A 25,262-nucleotide genomic window follows, 5' to 3' on the forward strand; every position below is an offset into this window, starting at 1 on the left:
ACACTGTAGCTGTACAGATGGCCGTGAGCTATCATGTGTGTGGCTGCTGGGAATTGAACTTAGGACCTTCTGCTGGCCTCGCTCCCTCCTGTGTAATTCACTGTAGCTGTCTTCAGACGCACCAGAAAAGGGCATCCGATCTCATTACTGGTGGTTGTGAGCCACCATGTGGTTGCTGGGATCGCCAGCCCCCATATTATCTTTTTGTTAAGTATAAATTAGTATCTTACTGTTGTTTTGATTTTCTCTGGGAGCTAATGATGTCTATCTTTAACAGTATTTTTTTTTTGAAGAAAAGCCTATTTAGATTGTTATATAATTTATGATTTGTTACTGAATTACAAGGGTTTTAGTATTCTTTTATTTTTGTTTTTAGATTTTATGAGTGTTTTGCTTGCATTGATTTATATGTACAATGGATGTGCTAGGTACCCACAAGTTGGTACTGACCCCTACAAATGCGCCACGGCATACACACTATCCTTTTCCCACATAAAAATAAAAATTAAAGAGTTTTATTGTTTAGTTTTCTTACATTTAGATGCGATATACTCAAATGTTTTTAAAAAGATTTATTTTATAAGTATGTATGTACAAGAACCAAGTATGACTAGGTGCCCAATGGAAGGCGAGAAAGGGTGTCCGATCAATCCCTTGGAACTGGAGTTACAGGGTGTTTGTGAGCAGAGTAGTGTTAGGAACCGAACCCAAGTCTTCTGCAAGAGCAGCCAGCTCTTGTAGCCATCATCTCGTGCAGTCATCTTTCTAGTCCCTTACTCTGAAATAATCTTTATGTATGATATTTGGGAAAGTCCAACTTAACTATCTGCATGTATACATTCATTTAATTCTTCACTGAGCTGTGTTGACTCCCTTGTCCAGCACACTGTAATGTAGCTTTGTAGTTTGACATAGAGATGTAGGGTCTTCTTGGAAAGTCTCATACTAACAAATGAATGGCAATCATGGCTTCTTCATAGAACTTTCAATGTCATTTTTTTTAGAAAAACATATCTTCCTAAAACACAAACAGGTATTCTGGCTGACATCTCACCATGTCACTATGTTGTAGGGCACCAGACCACATTCCTTCTGTGTCTTGAACCTATAATACACCTTCCCTTTGTCCATATTTCTCTGCCTTTCTGAACCAAAAGTTACCACTATCCATTATTCAGTTGACCTTTAAGCTTCCACATGACAGAATATGTGTGTGTTTTCTGTGCACGGCTTATTTCACTTACCATAATATCAAGTCAAACGATTCTATGGCAGAATTTAATTCTTCTTTTTAAACATTTAGATTTCTGGGAGCTGGTTAAAGGTAGCTGTAAGCTGCCTGATTATTCTCTGTGCTTGAGTACTATTCCCTGTGTTTATGTACCATGTTTTTCTTATGCATTTATCCCTTCGTAGACAAGTAGATGAACTATATATCTTAGCTACTGACAACAGTACCACAACAAATATGAGTGCAGGTATTTCCTTGATATGCAGCTTTAATTTGCTTTAGACATATCCTTACAGGAAGGATAGCAATATCATTTGGCAGATCTTTAACCTTTGCGGAATCTTGATACCATTCTGCATAATGACCACATTAATGCATATTCCTACCAACAATATCTGATACTTCCTCTTCCTCCCCATTGTTGCTGGAATGCTGCATTTTTAACAGCATCCTAATTTGAACAGGGTTTTAATGACTAATTTTCCTAATGACTAATAAAATGTTAAAGTCTAATGGGGAACTAACTTAGTAAAATGCTTGCCACACAATCATGTGGGCCTGAATTTGAATCTAAGATCTATATCAAAAGCTAGGTGGATTCCTCAGGCCTTGATTAATATGTTCCAGACTAAAGGAGAAAGCCTGTCTTAAAAAACAAAGTGGATAACACCTGAAGAATAACATACAAGAGTAATCTCTGGCCTCACACATATGTATAACATACACACTTTTAAAATTTTAGAGACAGGAACAACACAGAAAAGCATGCATTATTCTTCTGCTACCATTTTCTCCTTTGTTAACAAACCAAGCAGTTTTTAGCAGAGCTATGAAAGACAAAAGTCATTGGAAAGCTTTATTGTGAGGTTTCTGATTTGTTTTGTTTGTTTGAGACAGGGTTTCTCTGTGTAACCCTGGCTGTCCTGGAACTCTTTGTAGACCAGGCTGTGTGCAAACTTAAGAGATCCGCCTGCCTCTGACTCCCAAGTGATGGATTAAAGGTTTCTGACAAGCTTTATCAGATAGGATATTAACAACAGTGATTTATTTTCCTGGAGACAAGGTTTCACTTGTAGCTAAGATTGGCCTTAAAATTCATGATCCTCTCTACCTCAGCATCCTGAATAATTTCTTTTTAACAATTCCAAGTAATGGGTATTAAGCTGTTGGTGTGTATTCTGTATTTAGAGAAACAGTATGTGTATTGGACAAACACTCCTAAGATCAGACTACTGCTGGGTTTTAAACCATCACCCCACTTAATTGTGACCTAACTTTTTAGCACTCTACAAGTCTTTACTTTCTGAAGTATTATTCTGAGAATTACAAGATTTAATATGCTTTTAATGGAGTTTAGCTCATGGGAATCATTACACCTGTATTTATCTCTACTAAAGACTAAAATGGTCCTTAACTAAAACTCCGAGTGCAAATGAGAAAGCTAATATTACTATCAAGATTGGCCATTATACACAACCAGCAAAAAATAGTGTCCATAGTTCTGAAAACCTGTGCAGTTCAAAAGGAAACCGTATGACTTTAAATGTTCAAACTCAGTAAAAGTTACAGTTTCCAGTTTTTTTTTTTATTTTTGTTCACATTAAAAATGTATATGCTTGCTGGGCAGTGGTAGTTAGTGCATGCCTTTAATTCCATCACTTGGGAGGTAGAGGCAGGTGAATTTCTGGGTCCGAGGCCAGCCTGGTCTACAGAGTGAGTTCCAGGGCAGCCAGGGCTACACAGAGAAACCTGTCTTGAAAAACCAAAAAAGTATATGCTTGAGCTGGACCCTAACACTTGCTATAATTTGTTGGCACATAAGTTTTTTTTTTTTTTCTTTTTGAGACAGGTTTTCTCAGTATAGCCCTGGCTGGCCTCTAACTCAGAATTCCACCTGCCCCCCGTCTCCCAAGTGCTGGTTAAAGGCATGCACCACCACTGCCCTGCATATTACTTTTTTTTGACAAATGACATACTTTTCTCCTTATACTGATACTCAGTATCATTTAAATATAATTTAAAGAGTTTACTAGTATTTTTCCCCCAAGAACAACAGTAGTAAATGACTAAGCAAGCAGAGCTAGCTACACCTGTACTAAATGACTATCAAGCTCTGTCATAGGAAAGAGATGCTAAGAGGTCTCATAGAATCCCAGAGGACAAAAGAACCACAGGAGAATTGGGTCTGTAGACAAGAGCAGGGCTGACAGGGTCAGATACATCTCTAATTTTCACAAGCCCTGATCTAATCATTTTGCAAAATAATTTAATTTTCTTTAAAAACCACATGTTGAAGCAATAGACGGTTTAGAAATGCTCAAGTCAAGTATTAGACCTAGTAAAAGAGATATTCTAAATTACCAGGAAGTAAAAATTCTGCATAATCCCAGGTAATAACACTTTTTTAAAAAAAGGTTATTTGTTTATATATATGAATACACTGTAGCTGTCTTCAGAAACACTAGAAGAGGGCATCAGATCCCATTACAGATGCTTGTGAGCCATCCTGTGGCTGCTGAGAATTGAACTCAGGACCTCTGGAAGAGCAGTCACTGCTCTTAACCACTGAGCCATCTCTCCAGCCCTGTTAACACTTTTACACAAGTAACAAGATGAGTCAAGATAAGAAATGCTCAAGTTTGAACATTCTTACAGAATAAAGAAAAACAAAAACCTTAAATACTGACATCTGGTGGATTTCCATGGAATAATTCTAGCCCATCTACCCTTTCCAGATGATGAGGTCCCCCTCAGGCAGTATTCAGTCCCTTTACCACTTATTTTAAATGTGGAGACTCTAATTTATTTTCTTCTTTAAAACAAAGTCTTAGAATGTAGCCTATGTGCTCACGACGACCCTCCACTCTCAGCTTCCCACGTGCTGGATAACAAACATGCTTGGCTTTTATTTGGTTTCTTAGATCTCTAAAACCTGAAAAATGCCAAACATGCCTATCGGAAGCAAACACGACAAGAGAGCTGGAAATCTTTCACTAAAAGCTTCTGTAAGAGAAAGAACTAAAGCAGGAATAAAACGGATGAGAAATGAGCACTAGGTGACATCATTATTGTATGAGCATCACAGTATGTTCTTCAAAAGCGAGGTGATATACAGATGGTACAACACTGAACATAATCTCTTGCCATAATTAAGAAGTGTGTGGTGCTGCTGCAGAGATGGCTCAGTTATTAAGTAGTGGTTGCTTTTCTGGAGGACAAGGTTCAATTCCAGCATCCATAACTCACAACTGTCTGTTCTGTAACTCCAGGTCTGGGGGAGCCAACGCTCCTCAGATACCAGGTATGAACCTGGTACACAGACATACATGCAAGCAAAACACACACACAAATAAAATAAGGTACACAAACACATTGTTTTACAGGAAGTTTCCTTCTAGATAGGATTTCATGCAGCCCAAGGTGTACTCAAATTTCTTATGTAATCAAGGATGACTTTGAACTCCTAACCCTCCCTTTCCAGTGTCCCAAGACATGAGATCACAGGTATGGGCCATCACTGCTGGCTACAGGGAGATTAAAAAAAAAAAAAAAAAAGAATAAGAAGAAGTATGGGTACTTTGCTTGTACCTGGGGGCCACGAAGGCCAGAAGAGGGCACTGAATCTCTTGGAACTTGACTTATAGTTGGTTGAGAGTTGTCATGCACATGTTGGAAATTCGACCTGTGTCCTATAGAAGAGCAGCCAGTGCTGAGCCATCTCTCCAAGCACCAGTGAGCATTTAAAAGTAAGGACAACAACTGGGTGGGTGGCACATACTCATTTAATCCCAACACTCTGAGAGACAGAGGCAAGAGGATAGATAGTTGTGAGTTCCAGGAGTCCCTGTCTCAAAAAAAGAAAAAAGGGACACCAAAACAACACTAAAAACATTGCAACAAATATACAACTAGCAACGTAATCAATCACCTATTATCAAGTGTCTTTTTCCAAACAGAACTGCATATACTACACTTCAGAGAACTAGCTGCAAATATAGATTTATTTATTTATTGACTGAGAGGATTTCTCTATGTAGTCCTAGCTATCCCAGAACTGACTCTGTAGATCTGGCTGACTCAAATCCAGAGATCCAACTGTCTCTACCTCTCAAGAGCTGGGATTAAAGGCATGCATGCATCATCAGTGCCCGAATTTATTTCTTTATCTATATCACCACAGACATGTAAAACTATGTGCCGGGCGGTGGTGGCGCACGCCTTTAATCCCAGCACTTGGGAGGCAGAGGCAGGAGGATTTCTGAGTTCGAGGCCAGCCTGGTCTACAGAGTGAGTTCCAGGACAGCCAGGGCTACACAGAGAAACCCTGTCTCAAAAACAAAACAAAACAAAACAAACAAACTATGTAAGCAGTGTGCTACATTACAACAAAAGCTACAATGCCACTCAGTAATAAGGACTTTCAGTTGAGCTTCCCCTCTATGAACAGCCCTACATTATAGTCCAGAACCAATTGTTACGAGTATAGGAGTGAGTAGTAAACACATGCGTATGAATAAGGGCAGGAGCTGGTAGAAATAAACAACACAAGTAAAAAGCAACTCACTGAAAGATGAAAAAATAAGTTAATAAACAGTTCCTGGAAGTAGAAGACAAGAGATAAAAAGTAAAATTAAGAGATAAATGCCAGTTTTAACCCAAATGTGTAAAATTATTGGACAGGGATATCAGGCAATGAAGTAGGAAATACAAATGAAACTCAAAAAATTCCAACATTGCATGGGTGGATTTGATTCGAAAAGGGCCCATGCATCAATGCAAAAGAAAAGGGGACCCATTTGAACAACACAAAGATCTATCTGCATCTGCCTCTCCTAAGCATTGGGATTAAAAGCATGAGTAACCATGTCCTGCTCAACCTAGGAATTTTGTCTATCAAATTTTTCTTTTTCTCTGGATAGATTTATTCACAGTCTAAGAATATTCAAGTAATAAGTCAAATATTTTCAGAAGTCAAGATTTAGACTTCAAACATTATCCACAACGTCATGTTTGCCTGGTTATGATCTCTTCAATATAAAACCATATCCACACTTCAGTGGCCACCAAAACATTCTGCACAGCTTCCTCAATGCTGAGTTTTTTGAAGCCACCAATTTGAACATTTTGGATCATTTTATTTAGCTGCAAGGCTCTCAGGAAGTATTTGGGGGAAAACCAGGTCAACCCTGGCATAATGCTAAAGAGTGGACAATCGAGGCTGGCTTTAAGTAAGCCATGGCAGTACTCTGGGGCAAGGTCTCCACTGAAGATTTTAATTTCTGGATTTTTTGTGTTTATGTGTGTGGCATGACATGGTGCACGGGAGAGGAAGTCAGAAAACAATCTGTGAAGTTCTCCTCCACTTTTGTGTGGCTGTGGGAACTGAGCTCAGGTGGCCACTCTTGCACAGCAAGTGCCTCATTGAGCAGTTTCATTGGTCCGATAATTAATTATACTGTGCATAGAAGGCACATGTGTGGAGATCATGGACAACTCTTCAGAGTTCATTCTCTCCTTTCATGGTAAGATCTGGGGATTGAATTCAGGTTGTTAGTCTCAGTCAGTGAATGTTCTTACTGAGGCATCTTATTGGCCCACTGAATTCTTTAATCCAAAGTGGGCTGAAGAGATAGTTCAGCATGTAAGAGCAATGGCTGCTCTTCTACAGAATGTAGACCAATTTTATAATAGCTATCTGATGGTTCATAACCATCTGTACTCCAGTTTCAGAAGATCTGACCCTCTCTTCTGACCTTTGTGGGCATCAGGCATGCAAGTGGTACAGAATATACATGCACGCACACATAAAAATAAAATCTCAGAAAAGTCCCTGTGCCAAAGGCTCAACCTCCCCCCTTCCTTCCACGACTCTTTGGAAGGTTGGTCTAGTGGAAGCAAGTGAGGTAAGTCCTTGAAGGACTCATTTTGTGGGTGCCATGAGGTGAGAGGCCTCTTTGGCCATGTGTTTTGGCTTTGGTGTACACTCACTTGTCATAATGCCAAAAGGAATGGAACCACGTGCAATGAAATGGAACCTCTGAGAACATGAACCCAAGTGAGCCTTTCCTTATTATATCTCAGATTTTATTAGGGTGGTAGAAATCTACCTATCATAAAATAACACATTTAAGATACGAAAATAATACATAAGGATATGACTTGTGAAATTTACTTCCTACTTACCCTACTTTCAAAACTTTGGATAAACTCTTCTCAAAACAAAAAGCAGAGGTTGGGGGTTGTCACACTTTCTGTGCCAAAAGCATGGTGAACTGATTCTAAGACCTGCAGAGACTTTCTGCAAGAAGTAGCGAACACTGGCCCCACAAAGTGACACAGTACAAGGGCAAGGATTCTTTGTATGCCCAGAGGAAGCGGTGTTATAGCCGGAAATGGAGTGTCTATAGTATACAGACTAAGCCTATTCTTCACAAAAAGATGAAAACTACAAAAACTGCTGAGACTTGAGTGTGTAGAGCTCAACTGTAGGCCTAAGGGAATGCCACTAGTAAGAGCTTTGAGCATTCTGAACTGGGAGGAGACAATAGAGAAAGAGGGCCAAGGGATCCAGTTCTAGGCCTATTTTGTAATGATAAAATAACAAATAAGCTTTTATTTATTTTACTTATTTTTAATTTACTTATCAATAAGACTTTAAAATAAAATCATAAGCCTTTACTCCCTCTCCTCCAAGAGCACTTACTGCTCTTGCAGAGGACCCAGGTGTGGTTCCTAGCAACCACAAGGCAGCTCACAACAGTCTTGAGTCTCCAGTTCTAGAGCATCTCATGTCTCTCTCTGGCCACAATGGACACAACACTGCCTGCATAAAGTTGGCACATGAACAGATATATATGCATGCAAAACACTTATACACATAAAAATTAAAACAACAACAATATCAGGAGCTAAAGAATAGAGGCAATCCAGCATCGTAACATCCTACAGGCCCAAAGAGCAACCTGGCTGAAGAAACAATATGAAAAAGGAGTTTAAGAAAGTAAATAAATAAAATGGAATTTGGGAATTTTAGAATAAAAGACCAACGAGAAACCTGTTGTGGTGCCAGGAGTAGTGCTTTAATCTCAGCACTATGGGTGGTGGACCTCTGAGAGTTTAAGGCCAGAGACCCTAACAGAAAACAGAGACAAATGGAGATAAATCAAAGAAACTCACTGTTTTGCTTAAAGTAATGCAGGAACTCTCTAAATTAAAAAAAAAAAAAAAAAAAAAATTCTGGAACTATGAAAATAACTGCCTACTCTCAGAAAATTCAGAAACGGAAAAGACAGCTACAATCAAATCTCAGCAAAAGGCAGGAAGCAGCACAAAAGCCTGACACTAGAGCTTACCTGCTCAAACTGCAATGGACTCTTTTTTTTGTGGGGAGGGTCACAGCTACCCATTACCTCAAGCATAACAGCTGGCAAATAACCACACGAACAAATGCATTGGATTAGTATTTCTTTTAAAAACAGCTGCAACTCTGGCATTTCATGTAGTTTTTCAAGACAAAAAGCAGACGAAGGAATTCGAGGTCTGTTCATAGAAAGGGTTAATAAAATAATTCTCAAATTATTAATAGAGATGCCCAAATCCAGCACCCCTTACTCCTCAAAATAGCCAAAAATCTAGGAAAGATTTTTGTTCAACCCCCAGTAAGCAGAATAAATCAATTTAATGATTAAAAACAATCACATCGATGAATAGGCTGGAAATCTCTGAATACACACCCCATAAATAGAAAAGCCACAGACGACCCTGTAACCCACTTTTATAACCTATCACTACCACCTAGGATTTCCCAAAGCAGAAACAAGACAGGCACTGAAAACCTATTTTACTCTTAGCAGCTCTGATGTTGAAAATCGAAAAGGTAGGGTTGAACTAGACTCAATGTTTCAAGAATGAGGGAAAACTGACTGTTGAGATAGCTCAGTAGATAAAGGTGCTTGCTATGTTCGATCTCCCAAGCCCAAAAACAGGTATCCAACTTAAAGACAAATGATTCTACAAAGATGCCTTCTGACGTCTATACGTGAGCAGTGGCACTCAAACCCACACACATCAATGACATTGTAGTAGGTATTCTGATGACTTTATAGCACAACATGCGCATAAATCATATGCAAATATTTCACCAATATCCCAATACCAAAGGCTGACAAGCAGATTAAAGTTTAATGTGTCAAGCATTTCTACTCAAAAGCATGCTATGCTTGATTTAGGACATAAGTTATGAAAATTATGATTAAAAACTATCTTATTGTAATAGCCTTAAAATAGCTTGATGAACTCTGGAACTAGAGAAAACACCAACAGTGTATTTTTTTAGGAGGCTAGAAAAATGCCTAGTGGTTGCGATCACTGGTTGCCCTTCCAGAAGACCAGGTTTCACATGGACCCAAACAGCAACTAATAACTCGTAACTTCAGTTCTAGGGTATCCAACGCCCTCTTCTGGCCTTCTCAGGCAATGCATGCAGGGTATACACAAACATACATGAATGCAAAATAAGTATTAAAAAAAGCTTTAAAAAAGTGTATTATTTCAGGGCCGATTGCAGAAAGGAGGGATTTTGATTATCAGCATTGCATATATCATAATACAATGACTATCAGTAAATATTCCCTAGATAGGGCTATAGCTTAATGGTAAAAAACAGAGGTGGTTAGGGCCAATCCTCTGCACCAAAAAATATAATTTTGTGATAGAGACCATTAAGTTATCTAAAAAAAATTAGTCAGTAAAGTGAAAAAAAACCTCTATTATTTTCAGGATGCAACGCATCTTGCTAAAAAGATACAAGGCTCTTTTTTCTGATGAGGCAGGTAAACAACAGACTTCAGTAAAGGTTCAATTTTATTTACTTAATGACGAGCTGATTGATACAGTCTCACTATGAAGCACAGGCTGGCTTGAAACTAGTGATTTTCCTGCCTCAGCCTCAGAAATCATGGGATCATATGCAGGAACCAAGAATGGAAAGGATCAATCAGTAAGATAGTTCACAAAGCTGAAACCGGAGTTGGTATTTTTCAGAGCATTTTTGGGTTTCTTTTTTTTAATCAAGTTATATTTCTCCTCACTCACAAGGTTCAGAGCCCAGACGATAGACCGTTGAGACCGCATGAAATCAATCAAACATGTGTGAAGTTAACAAGTCAACTAGCAAAAAAGTAAGTTTTAAATTATGAGCGATTACAAAAAAGGGAAAGTGCCCAATCTTTGCAGAAGCCTTGGAACTTCCACAGCGTTTTCCTCAACACGTGCCCCCGGTATGCTGCCGACACGGGAAAACAGGTTTGAGGCGTCCTATCAATTTAATTCTTAGGAGAGCCCGCAGGCTTCCAGCGCGGGGTCTATTACCCACGCAGGGCCTAACGCGAAGCAGTGGAGCGCGGGAGCGGCATTTCTCAACTCCAGCAGAGGCCCGCAAGCGGAGAGCGCCAAGAGCTCCGGGAAGCTCTTTCGCGCCCCTTTCCCGCAAACGGTAATTCTGGCGGGACCTGGGCGGGCCGGTGTGGCTGCGGGGCGGGCCAGGTGCGTGCAGACCCCGCAGGCTCAGCACGGCGCGGCGAGCCGGACGCTGCCGGGGCAGGCGGGAGCGCGGCGGAGCCGGAGATTTCTGGCTGAGGGGGAAAAGGGCGCCGGGAAGCAGGCTATTATGGGATGTGGGGCTCCCGGAGGCGCTGGGCTCCTTACCCGCCAGTTACTGTACAGTCTCTTAACTCGCCGGTAGTACGCGTCTTTGTCCAGAGTCACAGCCATAGCCCTGGACGCCGCTTCCCGTCGGGCTCCGAGAATCACGCGAGGTCCCAGCTCCGCCACCCGCGCTCGGCCCGGAATCCCGCACTCTCTGTGACCCGGAAGTACCGACCGCCCGGTATCCCTTTCCGCTTCCGGGTCCCAATAGCGTCGAAGATTTAAAAAGCAAAAAAACCCCAAAACACAACTCGCTCCGTAGGGTAGCAGGGGAAGGGCGACAGAGGACGCAAAAATGGAGAAGTCAACAGAACGCGGTGCAGAGCCGGCTCGCGGGGACTGGAACCGCTCTCCGCCGCCAGAGGCTACCGTCACGTGACCCGCCCACTTTCCGAGCTCCGGGCGCTCTAAGCCGCGGGCAGAGGTGGGAGGGGAGCAGAAAGAGCGGGACCCGCGTGCAGCCAGGCGCAAAGGAGCGAGTCCTCTGCCCCAGGGGCAGGCCTGTGAACACCAAGGGGAAGGCCCTCTCAACCAAACCCTGTAACCCAGAGGAACTGAGCCCACCTTCGCAAATAAGCTGCGTGATGGGCAGAGGCAGAGTAGGAAAGAAAGGTTTAGGTTTCCTTTAAAAGATGGGATGGTAGGTTGGACAGAAACAAATGGCTCGAAAGTGGCTCCTAAACTTTGTAGTTCTTTCCAGCCCCCTGAAAACCCAAGTTATGAAGGCACCCTTTTTGTCAGCGCGTACTTTGCTGCATTTCATATAAAGCAACATTATTCTCTGGCTTCCCCCAAGAATGGTTATCTTGATCAATTGAAAAAAAAATATGGTTCTTGAAATTCATCCTCGTCTAAGAATGTGGAGTATAACTCAAAATATTTTACCTCTTTATCTTGTATCATTTCCCTGGCTTAAGCAAACGGGATAATCCATGATTATATATGTCTTTAAAGGAGTGCAAATGACTTTTCTATTCGTGGCAACAGTATGGAACTGTAGATGATGTTTAAATACTTATATTGTGTTTAAGGAAACAGAACATAGGAAGAGTGGAAAAGGATTAACTTAAATTTATTAATGCCAAGGGGAAGGAAGGTAACAGTTCCTGACCCTCCAGCTGTATCCACAGTTTGGCCAGGAACAGGCTCTGCCAGAGGCTAGGGCCAGCGCTACATAGTCTGTGGTTAATGGAGGTGTCTGGGGAAGGGTGAGCACACCAGCTGCTCTAAGCTCCTTTGCTTCCCCAGAAACGAGGAAGTGGTCATTTATTATTTTTTTAGGAGTTCCCCTGCCCACCCAATCCTCTCAAAATTGGGAGCAATCGGGTACAAGTTTGTTTTTTTTTTTTTTTGTTTTGTTTTTTGTTTTTTTTCCTTTTCCTTTTCACCTCCTGTGAAGTCTTGGGTTTCCCCATATTGTTCCCTGCCCCTCCCACATTTCCAAAGTCCAAGGGCCAGAGTAAGGGATTCCAGCAGCCACCCATCACGGGTCTATATTGGGGCTTCAGTCGTCAGCATCTTCACTGGAGTCTGAGTTGGCTGGCATCATAGGGTCATCAATGAGTGAGAAGTCCCTTTCTGAGCTATCATAGCCCTGAGATAAATCATCATCATCTTCATCCTCCTCTTCATCATCGTCCTCATGCTGCAGTGTTGGTAACCGCAAGGCAGTACCAGAGGTGGTAGTAGCTGGTGAAGAAGGGTAGCCAGTGGTTCTCAAGCCTGGATGGTGATGGTGGTGATGGTGGGGGTGGGGATGGTGGTGGTGATGATGAAGCATGGTGCTGGAGTCTACATGAGGGGATGCTGCTGCACCACCCATCACAAACGGCATAAAAGGCAGAGATGCAGAAGTGGCACTGCTGTGACCCAGAGACGACACAGACTGTAGGTTACTACTGCTGTGCTGAAAGGTGTTATGCAGAGATAGGGACCCAGTGCTTCCACCCTGCATCAGGGCCATCATCTTAGAAAGGTCTGGTCTTGTTCTACGGACCCGTTTCTTGCTGTTCTCTGGTGCAATAGGTCCTGGCAAAACCCGGTTGAACGCCGTTTCAGCATAGTGACCCTGTGAGGTAGAAACAAAAGAGCATAGTAAAAAGATGGAAGTTGGGAGAGGGGAAGGGGACAGACAGGATTTGACCCAGGAACCACTGGTGCCCTAGCTTGGAAATGCTTGCCTGATAGTCTGATTTGGCTTGACTGGTGTTAATGGAGGTTTTACAGAGAGTGAAATCAATAATTTGATATTGATAGCCATGTGAACCAGAAGGTTTTTTCCCCTGCTTCATACTTTTCTGCAACCTTTTTATAAATGCCTTTTTCTTTGCTAGTAAGGGGTCTGAGTAAGAAAGTGAATGAATTAGTACATGTACAGAAAAATTGACTTGAGTGTAGCCTGAGAGCAGTTTGTTGGCATGATCTTATGTGAAGTGCAGCACAACTACATAGACATTTACATTTATCCTGTTAGGAGCAGGATCAGTTTAAGATATCCAAGAAGATTATGGGAAACTTCTCACCAAATTTAATAAAAATTTTCCACATTGATTAAAAACATTACCTTTTGGGTGTGGTGGTTCATGCTCCAGGCCTTTGGAGGCCAAGGCAGGAGAACTGCCAAGAATTCAAGGATAACCTGGAATATACTTCTTTTCTCTTTTCCCTTGCTTTCTTTTTTTTCTTTTTCTTTTTCTTTTTTTTTTTTTTTCAAGACAGGGTTTCTCTGTAGCCCTGACTGTCCTGGAACTTACTATGTAGACCAGGCTGACCTCAAAGTCACTGAGATATACCTGCCAATGCCAATGGCCCCCTGAGTGCTGGGATTAAAGGCGTATGCCACCACTGCCACCAATATAGTTACTTCTAAGCCAGATTCAGCTCTTGAGATTCTGTCTCAAAAACTAAAGGAGAGACAAAAAACACACACAAACCTCTACAATAAAATAAATCATGTACTTGCTGAATTTTAAATGTTTTCCTCTATTTTTATTACATTTAATAAGACTGGAAACTACTACGTTAGGACCTTTGCTTGTGGCCCAAGCCCCATATAGGATGAACTAAATGCTAAGCACAAACAATTGGTATGTACATCTCTGGATACACCAAGACTTAAAATCCACACCTGAAACCTGGCATAGTACACCTTTTTGACTTGGAAAAGCAAATATCTAACACTTATGGCATGGACTTTCAAAATATGACTACAATAATGCCTAGATGCCTACAGGCCTCAGTAATAATGTAGTCCTAGAATCCCTGCCAATTTTCCACTAATAGCTAAGAACTGTAGAACTAAGAATTGTATGTGGCCAATGAAGCCACATACAATAGTATATAGCTAACACATATAGCTAACAGTCCTAGCTACTGAGGAGATATAGGAGGAGGATCACTGCAGCCTACAAGTTTAGAGCTAGCCTGGACAATACAGTAATACCTTTTTGTTTTCTTTCTTTCTTTCTTTCTTTCTTTCTTTCTTTCTTTCTTTCTTTCTTTTTTTTAAATGGGGGGGGGGTAGTGGCTCAGCACTGGCTACTTTTCCTGAGAACCTGGGTTGAATTCCCAGTACCCTCAAGGCGGCTCAGAGCTGTGTGTAACTCCAGTTCCAGGACTTCTGACACCTTCATATAGATATACATGCAGGCAAATAACCAACGAACATAAAATAAAAAAGTAAAGTTTAAAAAAGTAATTTTATACTAATCATAAGATGATTTCTGTGGTGTCCAACAATCTTGTATATAACTTATCAATTATTGTATACATTTAGAATATATATGGCCATGAGAGTTTACCAGAAATACATATGGGGATCAGAAGACAGACAACTGAGGAGTTGGTTCTCTCTTCCCATCGCTATCTATGCTCTAGGGATTGAACAGCCTGTCAGGCTTAGGCTATCAGCAAGGACTTTACCATCAGCCCGATGTGCAGACATGTGAAACCAAGTACACATGATCAAAGTTAATTCCCTTACATTTTAGAATTACTATAACAATATATCATAAACTACTATATATAGTGTATATAGCATGATAGTATATATCTATATCATAAACTGTATCCATTGTGTGTAGTATATATACTATATATCACATACATACATACATACGCACATAAATACAAACTATATAGATTAAGGTAAGAATGATAAGAGGAATTTTCAGAGTTATATTTTGGTAGAAAACAGAAATGATACACACTTAATCTATTAAATAGTCTATAAGCTTGGTATGAGATAGTTGTTGACTAGAATTGGAATTAACTTGAAAAATATGTTTTTGGGGCTGGAGAGAAGATGGTTCAGTGGTTAAGAGCACTGGCTGCTCTTCCAGGGAGCCAGGTTGCAATCTTAGCACTCATAGCCATCTGCTCCAGCTCCAGCCAATCCGATACCCTCTTCTGACCTTTAAGAGCATCAGGCATGCAGCTGGTGCACAGACAGACATAAAGACAAACACTCATATACTTAAAAAGTAAAAATTAATAAAATTAAGTAAAATGTGGTTTCTTGTAATTTTTCTATTACATTTAAGATTATTTAGTTGATGATATAACTCAACAATAAAGTATTTTACCTAGTAAGCTTAAGGAACTGCATTCAATCTTTAGTATTTTCTTCAAAACACCCAATTTTAAAAAAAAAAAAATTCTTGAGTTATGTAGAGGAGAAGGATAAGCCCTATGCTTTGAAAATACCGATAATGGTATTCTGGTGAGTTGAAACTCAATGCACACAGGGCAAAAGGATTAAAGGGCCAATCACTGTTGAATCTCTAAGAATATGAAGATAGCATAATAAAAGTGCTATTTTCTCACCTTTTTCCCATTTCTAGAGTTGGCTGTCTGTACTGGTTCCATTCCCAAACAGTTCAATTCTGCCTTATTATTTTTTTTACATCTCTGCCACTTCTGTTTTCTACGTTCCTCCATATACTGCAATAGAAAAGAATTGGTTACCCAAGAGAAATGGAAATGTCTGGACTAATTATTGAGATAGTACTGCCTTCTATAAATCTAGATTAGTCAAGAGTGGAAAACTGCTATTAAAGGGTTCTATTACTCCAAACTTAGTACTCTCTGGAATAGTTTGAGAGTAAGAATTTCTAAGCACTTAGTTGAAGAAGTGCCTGGATATTTTAGTGTTTTAAATCTCTGAATATTTATAGGAAGTAAGACTGAGTATTACCATTCTTTTTTTTGCAGATGCAAAAACAGTAGTATAAAAATATGGCATGCTTTCTTGATCTCATACACCTTAAACACCAAGAAACTTTAAATCTGGCTGGATGGAACTGCCACTCACCGCTAGAAATCGGGGATCAACAGCAAACTCTGGATGACCCTGTAACCACATCTCCAGCTCCGCCCGGCGAGGGGCCTCATCACCCACCAGCAAAGTACCATCCACCTTATTGATGACAGGGATCCGGGTCTCCAGGTCCAGATCAAGGTGATTAGGCTCTTCCATGCACTCCACCTCCAGCTGCAAACCCAGAATCCACCCCCATGAGCACATACACTTCTTTGGAATGAGGAGGGAAGGGAAACAGGGCCAATGGTAGTCATGAAGAAACTTAAGTCTTTTGGTCCCTCAATCCCAACTGCCTTCAATTATGGATAATAAAAAGCTTATCTAGTCACAAGATAATTTAATCATGAGGTAATTGGTTCCCTACTACTTACCTCTACTAGCTTTTTCCTGTTCCCCTTCTTCTTATGAAACAGTGGATGTCCATCTCCCATTACACCATTAGCCATCAATCTATGCTTCTGGAATGTTAACTTCAATCCTTCTTCCTATGAGGACAAGCACCCCCCAAAAAACATCACATGAAACATTTTTATAATAAGTAAAGATTAGACTTGGAGAACTTTGACTATTTAACTGAAGAACAGAAATCAGATATAGAGTGAAACCTTTTCTTTAGAAAGATTTCATGCTTTAACTAACAGCCTCCATACAGGATTTTTGTTCCCTTTGTAAAATTACATTTTATTTTTGAGATTATAAACATACTACCATCATTTCCCCCCCTCCTTTCCTCCCTCTAGACTCTCCCATATGCTTTTCCTTTCTCTCTTTCAAATTCACAGCCTCATCTTTCATTAATTGTTGTTACAAGCATATATGCTGTTTGGATGTTTTTCAGGGCTGATCATTTACTATTGGATAACTGGTCAGTGTGCACCTCCTTCGGAAGGACTAAAATTTTTTCCATTCCTCAGAAGACTTTAGTTGACTATAGTTCTTCAATCTAAAGTTAAGACCTTGTGAGCCTTCCCTCTTCTGTGTTAGCCTATTTGCTGCCCTCGTTTTGTGGTTATGCTGGTGAGACTTTATGGTGCAGGTTCTCTTTCTTTCTTTTCTCTCATGTGTGTATGTATGTATGTCAGTGGTTTTCAGCTTTCCTATACAGTTTAAGTTATGGTGACCCCCAACCATAAAATTGTGTTGCTACTTCATAAATGTAATTTTGCTAGTGTTATGAATTATAATGTAAATATCTGTTTTTTGGTGGTCTTAAATGACCCTTGTAAAATAGTCATTTCTTTGCTTCCAACATTATGATTCTAATTGAATAACCAATGGTTTCATTTAATTTAATTTTCAGGAATTCATCCTTCCTTTACTCCAAAGATTTTTCCTAAATGGATTGTCTAAATCGATTGTTGTATACTCTGATTTTCAAAATTAGCTAACAAAATGTGTACAAGGTTTTATTATGGTTTATTTTTCCCCCAAGACAGTTTCTTGGTGTAGCCTTAGCTGTCCTGAAAATCTCTTTGTAGACCAGGCTGGCCTTGAACTCAAAGAGATGCCCCTGCCTCTACCTCCCAAGTGCTGAAGTGCTGGGATTAAAGCCTTTTTCTTCTTCTTCTTCTTCTTCTTCTTCTTCTTCTTCTTCTTCTTCTTCTTCTTCTTCTTCTTCTTCTTCTTCTTCTTCTTTTTCTTCTTCTTCCTCTTCCTCTTCTTTTTTGAGAGAGTCTCACTATATAGGATGGCACTTACTAAGTGCCAGCCTTGCATTCAGTGACCCACATGCTTTGGCCTTCCAAGCACTAACTAGTATGCTATTAATGAAACTAGTTAACAAGTTCCACCTCCTCCCCTACTTTTTAGTGCCTAAATGCTGAGCTTACATCTTTGATCTGAACTGTAAACTCTTTCTCATCCATGCCTCGCCGAAGTTTTGTAAACTGGGCTGCTGCTGTGGTGACTGCAGATGCTTCTTCCTCTACCATGGAAGCTGCACTGCTACTTCGTGGTGTAGGGACTGGAGAGTCCCCATATTCTCCTGGGGTCAAAGAAGGACTGTCTAATAAATGGTTGCCTGGCCCCAGAATTCCTCCTGTTGTAATTTCCTGGCTCCGGCGGTTAGAAGGCCATTTCCCTGAGAGTACAGCCTGGCAGACGAGGTCAATGCGGTTTATCAGAACACGATCCTGAGTGGCAAAAAAGAATATAAGATATATAGAGTCTGAGCACTATGCAATCCTCAGTTATATAATCATGCTATTATTACTATACCAGGTACAATGAAAAGAGGTAATACTATCACATCTATAAATAAACTATAGAGCTTCTTAAAAACATAGGTAGTTCTAAACAAAGGAGAAGCAAAAGCATCAATACTATCTCTTATTCCCCTTAGATAGCACTGGGTCTGTTTCTGGACTCTGCATATGTAAATGAGACTGGTACCTTGGGCCATTCAGAGGCTCTCTGTCTTTCCTGCAGCAGCAGCAACTCAGGGGTCATTTGTTCTCCATCTTCATTTGGGAATCCATCTTGGGACATAGTAAGGGACAGAAGGCTCTCTTCATCATAGAGCTTTGGGCGGGACCGGTCAGCAGCTAGAGATCACACAGCATGTGTGGGCAAAGATAACAGAACAATGTTAAATTGGAATGGTATTGTGAAGTAGGCCCAATGAATAATCGAGGTACTCTGACATTTTATCAAATATAAACTGAAATCTCTCTGAAGAGGCTAAAACAGAGCAGGGACAGGGAGGGACCCACAACCTGTTACATGCACTCACTTAACTTCTCTTCCTTCTCATCTTCACTCTCATCAGTGCTGGAGCTGGAGCTGGATGAGGATGAAGAAGAAGAGGATGATGGTGACAACTTGCTCAAGTCCAGCTCAGAGTCTGAATCATCCTCATCCTCCAGTTTGACTGGTGGAACACTCTGGGACAGAGGGGCTGTATCCGAAGAGGCTACACGCATTTCATAGTCTTGTGAGGTGAGTCGGCTCCTAGCCACCACCTCATCTTCTAGCTTTAAAGTCAGACTCTCCAGATTGGGGACCTGAACAGCATTTTCCTCGGGTGACTTTTCAACAGGAGCATCTGGGCGCAGGGGTGATGGTGAAGCAGTACGTGAGGTACACTGCTGGTGCAGCAGTGGAGTGGAACATCGTGACAGGGATGCAGCTGATGCTCCTGCCTGATGGTTCTGCATATAATTCATACGGGCAGCCAGAAAAGAGAAGTCTGGGTCCTGCATGATGTTGCAGTCTGTTTGGCTCACCCCGTGGCGGGCTGCTCCTCGTAGGAGCTCCCCATCGTGACGGACAGGTTCCCACCATTTGGGCAGTTCAAGACCTGGAGGCTGACACAATGCCAGCCGATCTTCTAAAAGGGGGTGGCATAAAACTTGTTCCCGTAAGCGTCGAAGCAACTCAATTCGGTAGAGAGTCCGTGAGGCTCTCTCTTCAGTGATGGGCTCAATGAACAGATTAGGGTCTGGAGGTTCTGCAACCAACAGAGGTGAAAAAAAAAGAAATTAACCAAAGGTTGATGTATTAACAACACAGACCCATTTACCCTAGACTCTACAATCTCACCATCACCAGCAGCTGGAGGAAGGCGGCACACTTGTCGACACATAGCCACAAAACCATGGAAGTACTTGGTAAGGCTTTCATCTGTTTTTTTGTCCAGGCGAGCAAAAGTTCGGAAGCGATCCCAGTGAAACTGCATGTTGTCAGGGTCGTACTCTACACCAAAGGTAGACACTACTCGATAGAAATCAGTTTGCTCACGCCTTGTCCATCTGTGACAGGGAAAGTACAGAAACAGTGATCAGTAGACAGGAAATCTGGTTATTTTGTAGGATACTTTACAACACATGAGTTACTAAGTGAAAAGTTAGTGATACAGGCAAAAAACAAGGAGGACATCAGGCAACTCTCTCTTACAAAGTGCCTGCCAACTACCAGGTACATACAAGTGTACTTTCATTATAGTGCCTCTGTCCATCCCCTTCTGTATCAGACACTGTGTCTACACCTATACTAAATCCTTTTCATAATAAATTCCATCTCTGCTTTATTAAAAAATAAAAAGGGGATGGAGAAATGGCTCCAAGAGTAGTTGTTGCTTTTGTAGAGGACATGGGTTTGGTTCCCCGCACTCATACAATGGTAAACCATTATCCATAACTCCAGTTCCAGGGGATCTGCCACCCCTGACCTGATTGTGCACTAGGCACACATGTCAAAAATATACATGCATACACACAAAGCAAATAAAATAAAAATTTTCTGGGCATGGTGGTGCACACCTATAATACCAGCACTTGGGAAGCAGAAGCAGGCAGGTGAGTTCAAAAATAGCCTAGTCTATATGGTAAGTTCCAGGCCAGCTGGGGCCACATTACCATCTCAAAAAAAAAAACCAAAAACCAAAACAAAACAAAAAAACGTAAAATGGGCTGGAGAGATGGCTCAGCAGTTAAGACTACTTGTGCTCTGCAGAAGTCCAAAATTAAGTTTCCAACACCACATGGAGTGGCTCACAGATGCCTGAAATTACAGCTCTAATGTTATCTTCTGGCCTCCACGAATAACTACAAACAAGTGGCATTCACTCACACACACACTTGGGAAAAAAAAAAGATATCTTAAAGATATCTACACAGGCATCTTTGTATTGTTTTGGCTGTTGAACCTAAGCAAATTGTTTTTTTCTTTGTTTTTATGTCAGTGGAAGGGATTTCTGAGCCCAAGACTTTCCTTTCCATGGAAAGTAAGTGCTGTGCCACTGAGCTATAATATCCCTAGCCCACAGCAAAGTTCTTAAGTACTAGGTAGAGAAGAAGGCAGTCGAGATGTGCCAGTTCCATCTTTCAGAATTTCAAGGAAATCACTCCTCCTATGCTTTCTCAGTACAGGATCCATAGCTTATGACAAACTTGGAGGTCAGTCCAAAGTCCTTGCTATACCACATACCGTTGTTGTTTTTCCCTCCTTGCGATTTCTTTGAGCTTAAAGGCCGCTTCACATCTTCGGCGTCTCCGGTCCCCACGTTCTGCAGCCTCTATCTTCATTTGTTCTCTCTTATAGCTGCGTTGATAGGCTGTTACTAGGCGGCGAAGTCTAGCTGTGAGGGCAGAGCCTGGAGGCCAGAATAAATGCCCTGGCTGTTGAGTCACCTGGGCTGTGGAAAGAAAGTAGAATGTAGAAGGAAGTACAGAAAGAAGAGTAGAAATAATATTTGTATTTTGGCCCATGAATAGGGTAAAGCTTTTTTAGATATCCCAGGGTAAGACATACTTTATAGTCAATGATCCCCCAACCTAACCCTTAAAAGGTACACCTGGTCTAGAAATTTACCTTCATCTCCATCAATGACTGAGATCTCCTCATCCATCATCATCAAGGGATCACCCTAGAGAAGGAGATCCACCCCACAGGATGGAGAGGGGAGTGAAAGGGGAGAAGTTGGCACTCTGAAATCATTTTCTGGTGTATGTCCTTCTGGGGCACCAAGGGATAAGAAAAGTTTCTAATGAAAGGAACTCTCAAAAACTTAGAAAGCAACTGAAGAACAGAACAAGCAGAACCTGAGCAGTGGGTTCTTAGGGATGCGACAGATAACATCTGCTGACACCCAGCTGCAGTCCCCTCCCTCTCCTCCATAAACCAGCTCAGCTATGCCCTAAGGACAGCGCCATAATCCTTGTCATTAATAGTTTACATTCTTTTGTTTTCTTAAGATTAATTTATATTTAAGTGTATGGGTGTTTGTTAGTAAATCTGCACTACATTGCCTGGTGTCTGTGGAGACCAGAAGAGGGCATCATATCCCCTGGATTTGGAGTTACAGACAGGTATGAGCCACATGTGGGTCCTAAGAATCAAACCTGGATCCTCTAGAAGAGCAATTAGAGCTCTTTATTTGTATAATTAACATACATCAAGCATAATTAGAATAATAGACTTCAAGGTACAGAAAATGGGATACAATAAAACGATTCACTAATAGATAAAAGCTAGACTCAAAACAATTTATTACCTCATCATCTGGGTCCTTTGGGGGACCCTGGAGGGGTTTATATTCAGGATCTTCACAATCCTTATCAAAGTCGATCCTAGAAGTATCCAGAAACAAAAAGATAATATATGTTCTATCACTAGGAGATCTGGCCAAGTATACAACTAACAAAGAATACTCTTTAATTTCATGTTTTAAGGAATGGAGGGTTGGGGAGGTGGGCAAGTTTCAAAACTGTAGTTATGTTTAGAACCTCTCCTAGGGAACCATAAATAAATAGTTTTGGGGGTTTTTTTTGGTTTTGTTTTTTTTTAAAAGATTTACTTATTTTATGTACATGAGTACACACTGTAGCTGTACAGATAATTGTGAGCCTTCATGTGGTTGTTGGGAATTGACTTTAGGACCTCTGCTCACTCTGGTAGACACCGCTCGCTCAGTCCCTGCTCCCTCAGGCCCAAAGATTATTTATTATTATAAATAACTACAAAGTAGCTGTCTTTAGACACATCAAAAGAGGGCATCAGATCTCATTACGGGTGGTTGTGAGCCACCACATGGTTTCTGGAATTTTAACTCAAGACCTTTGGAAGAGCAGTTGGTGCTCTTACCTGCTCAGCCCTCTCACCAGCCCCAACAAATAAATACAAGTTGACAAAGTAGATATCAAAATTGCCTGACTTGGACAAACAAAACTTTGAACCCTGATTTTTAAAAATAAGTTTTTCTGTGTGTGGGTGTTCTGACTGCATACATGCCTGTGTACTATGTGAGGAGTTGCAGATGGTAGTTAGCATGTGGGTCCTGGGAACTAAATTGAGTCCTCTTGAAGAGTTTAATAGTGTTCTTAGCCTCTGAGCATCTGTTTCTCTGGCCCCAACTTTTTGGGACAAAATCTTACCAAATGGTTGCTAAGGCTAGTCTTAAACAGACAGGCTCAAATAATCTTTCTGATTTGAGCCCCAGACTACCTGGACTACAGGTACATGCCATCATAGCTAGTAGGAAGTCAAAGACTCTAATCCACACATTTCCCTTTTTATTGTTTAATTACTTTTTTCCTCTCTCTCAAATATTTGCCATTTATTAATTTTCACAGTTTATGTGTTTTTAATTTAATTTTATGTGCACTGGTGTGAGAGTGTCAGATTTCCTGGAACTGGAGTTACAGACAGTTGTGAGGTCTCATGTGGGTGTTGGGAACTGAACCTGGGTCCTCTGGCAGCCAGTGTTCTTAACTGCTGAGTCACCTCTCCAGCCTTTCTCCCCTTCTTAAAGAATTATTTTATTGTATGTGTGAGTACCTGAATGCATGTTTGTGCAGCATGTGAATGCCTATTGTTGGGAAGGATGTAAAATCCCTTAGAATTGGAGCTTCAGGCAACTGTAAGCTACCATGTGGGTACTGGAAACTAAAACTGGGCTCTGTAAAAGAGCAGAAAGTGCTCTTAACTACTGAGCCATCTGTGTTGGCTAGTATTTTATCAGCTTGACATAAGCTAGAATCCGGACTACAGGCAAGCCTGTAGGGCATTTCTTTAAGGTAGTGAAGATGGGAGAGGGCAGAGTCCACTCTGTGGACTGCCTCCATGTTCTTGCCCTGCTTGAGTTCCTGCCTTCAGAGCTTTTGATGATAACTATTACATGAAATTGTGAGTAAAATAAACCCTTTCCTAAGTTGCTCTTGGTCATGGTGTTTCATCACATCAAATAAGACAACATCTCCCCACCCCGCCACACCCTATTCATATTTTTTAAAATGTATTAATTTTCTCTACTTTGCTTGTAAGCAGAAGGGCAACAGAATGATTTGCAATGAAAACATTTCTTTTAGTGGTCCCATACCAACCAAAGTAAAGACTGTGATCAACAGTCTTGGTCGCGCCAACATTTATAGTCTTAAAACTCATCATTGCACAATGTCCCTCAGGTCTCCACATGAGAAGTTTTGTTAAACTCACTGGCACCCAAACCAGGGCAACACTGCCCTACCTGGTGACTCAGTATTAGCATGGCAACTCATCATCGGGACATATTCCCAGGCAAAGTGAGTACTTTTATGTGTCAGATACCATAGGGAAGTGACGAATTAGGGCTAAAACTGTCTAAAGCTCTGCAACATAAGTAGCCTATAAAAACTGTTGTCTATTATTTTTTTAACAGAATTAGTTTATCTTCTCAGTTACTATACTACATAGCTATATAGAGATCACTGTATAAACCTTCTGGGAATAACATAGACCTTCACCTGCAGTTATGGCAATGTGTGATTTAGGCCAGTGTCTGAACTCTAATCTGTTGACCCTATTCTTGAGTAAGAATTTGTCACACAGAGAAACAACCACCATTAAGAATCCTAGTAATGGGCCAGGCATGGTGGCACATGCCTTAAATCCCACAACTTAGGATGCAGAGTATGTAAATCTCTGAGTTTGAGGTCAGCCTGGTCTACAAAGCAGGTTACAGAAAGTCAGAGACCTGGAACTTTGTGAGACTCTGTCCCCAAACAAAAACAAAAAAGAAATAAAACAAAACAAAAAGGAATCCTACCATCAGTCAAGGCTAGAGTTAAGTAATATCAGCACAAGCAACCAACACCAAGCAGATACAGAGGTAAAGAAAGGTAGCCCTGCTTACCCTTCTACTAGGTCGGAGAAATTATCTAATACTCTATGTTCCGCTGCGATGGCTTTGTCATCTGGCCTGCCAGCCTTTTCCAGGAAGCACAAGGCAGGGTCTGCCCTCATGGTATTGTATTTCTCATAGCCTAGAAGAACAAGGGCCACAGATTAAAGAAATTCAGATTTATTTTGCCTGTGCTTTTTTAATGTACTGTTAGAGCCATTAGATTTATGGGCTACCTTGCTCGTAGTAAAAACACAATTTGGATAAGTGTTACTAGTACTGTATTTATAGTTTTTATAGTTTTCATGTAGTGATTGACAATAATTTAATCAATAACTCATCTTAAGGTGACTCGTCTATATAGTCATTTAAGTGATAGTCATTCTTAGTACAGAGATGAAGAAACTAAT

General features: G+C 40.9%; 2 protein-coding genes and 1 non-coding gene across 7 annotated transcripts in view; all 3 read right to left on the bottom strand.

Annotated features, from left to right (window-relative positions):
- Supt16h (SPT16 homolog, facilitates chromatin remodeling subunit) overlaps window positions 1–11,252 on the bottom strand; it is a 36,504-nt gene extending 25,252 nt beyond the window's left edge. The window contains 1 exon segment of the mRNA XM_031362656.1: window positions 10,937–11,252. Coding sequence (XP_031218516.1) covers window positions 10,937–11,002 — 66 coding nt within the window. The 5' untranslated portion in view covers window positions 11,003–11,252.
- A 733-nt stretch (window positions 11,253–11,985) lies between these two features.
- Window positions 11,986–25,262, bottom strand: part of Chd8 (chromodomain helicase DNA binding protein 8) — a 62,199-nt gene continuing 48,922 nt past the window's right edge. For 4 of the 5 annotated variants that reach the window (XM_031361312.1, XM_031361309.1, XM_031361310.1 and 1 more), the window contains exons 27-38: window positions 24,865–24,994; window positions 22,249–22,324; window positions 21,567–21,621; window positions 21,183–21,390; window positions 19,797–20,005; window positions 18,988–19,704; window positions 18,648–18,799; window positions 18,086–18,388; window positions 16,628–16,741; window positions 16,248–16,427; window positions 15,761–15,877; window positions 11,986–13,004 (exon numbers count right to left, since the gene is read on the bottom strand). In XM_031361312.1, the coding sequence (XP_031217172.1) occupies window positions 12,441–13,004; window positions 15,761–15,877; window positions 16,248–16,427; window positions 16,628–16,741; window positions 18,086–18,388; window positions 18,648–18,799; window positions 18,988–19,704; window positions 19,797–20,005; window positions 21,183–21,390; window positions 21,567–21,621; window positions 22,249–22,324; window positions 24,865–24,994 (2,825 nt within the window). In that variant the 3' untranslated portion in view covers window positions 11,986–12,440. The remainder of the gene's footprint in view (window positions 13,005–15,760; window positions 15,878–16,247; window positions 16,428–16,627; window positions 16,742–18,085; window positions 18,389–18,647; window positions 18,800–18,987; window positions 19,705–19,796; window positions 20,006–21,182; window positions 21,391–21,566; window positions 21,622–22,248; window positions 22,325–24,864; window positions 24,995–25,262) is intronic. The other variant, XM_031361314.1, reaches the window with a different exon arrangement.
- LOC116085487 lies at window positions 24,149–24,258 on the bottom strand. Its single transcript, XR_004116591.1, has one exon. It is a non-coding gene; the product is annotated as a small nucleolar RNA U6-53/MBII-28 (small nucleolar RNA).

The sequence above is a fragment of the Mastomys coucha genome, unplaced genomic scaffold (genome assembly GCF_008632895.1).
Source record: "Mastomys coucha isolate ucsf_1 unplaced genomic scaffold, UCSF_Mcou_1 pScaffold9, whole genome shotgun sequence".
Classification (NCBI taxonomy): domain Eukaryota; kingdom Metazoa; phylum Chordata; class Mammalia; order Rodentia; family Muridae; genus Mastomys; species Mastomys coucha.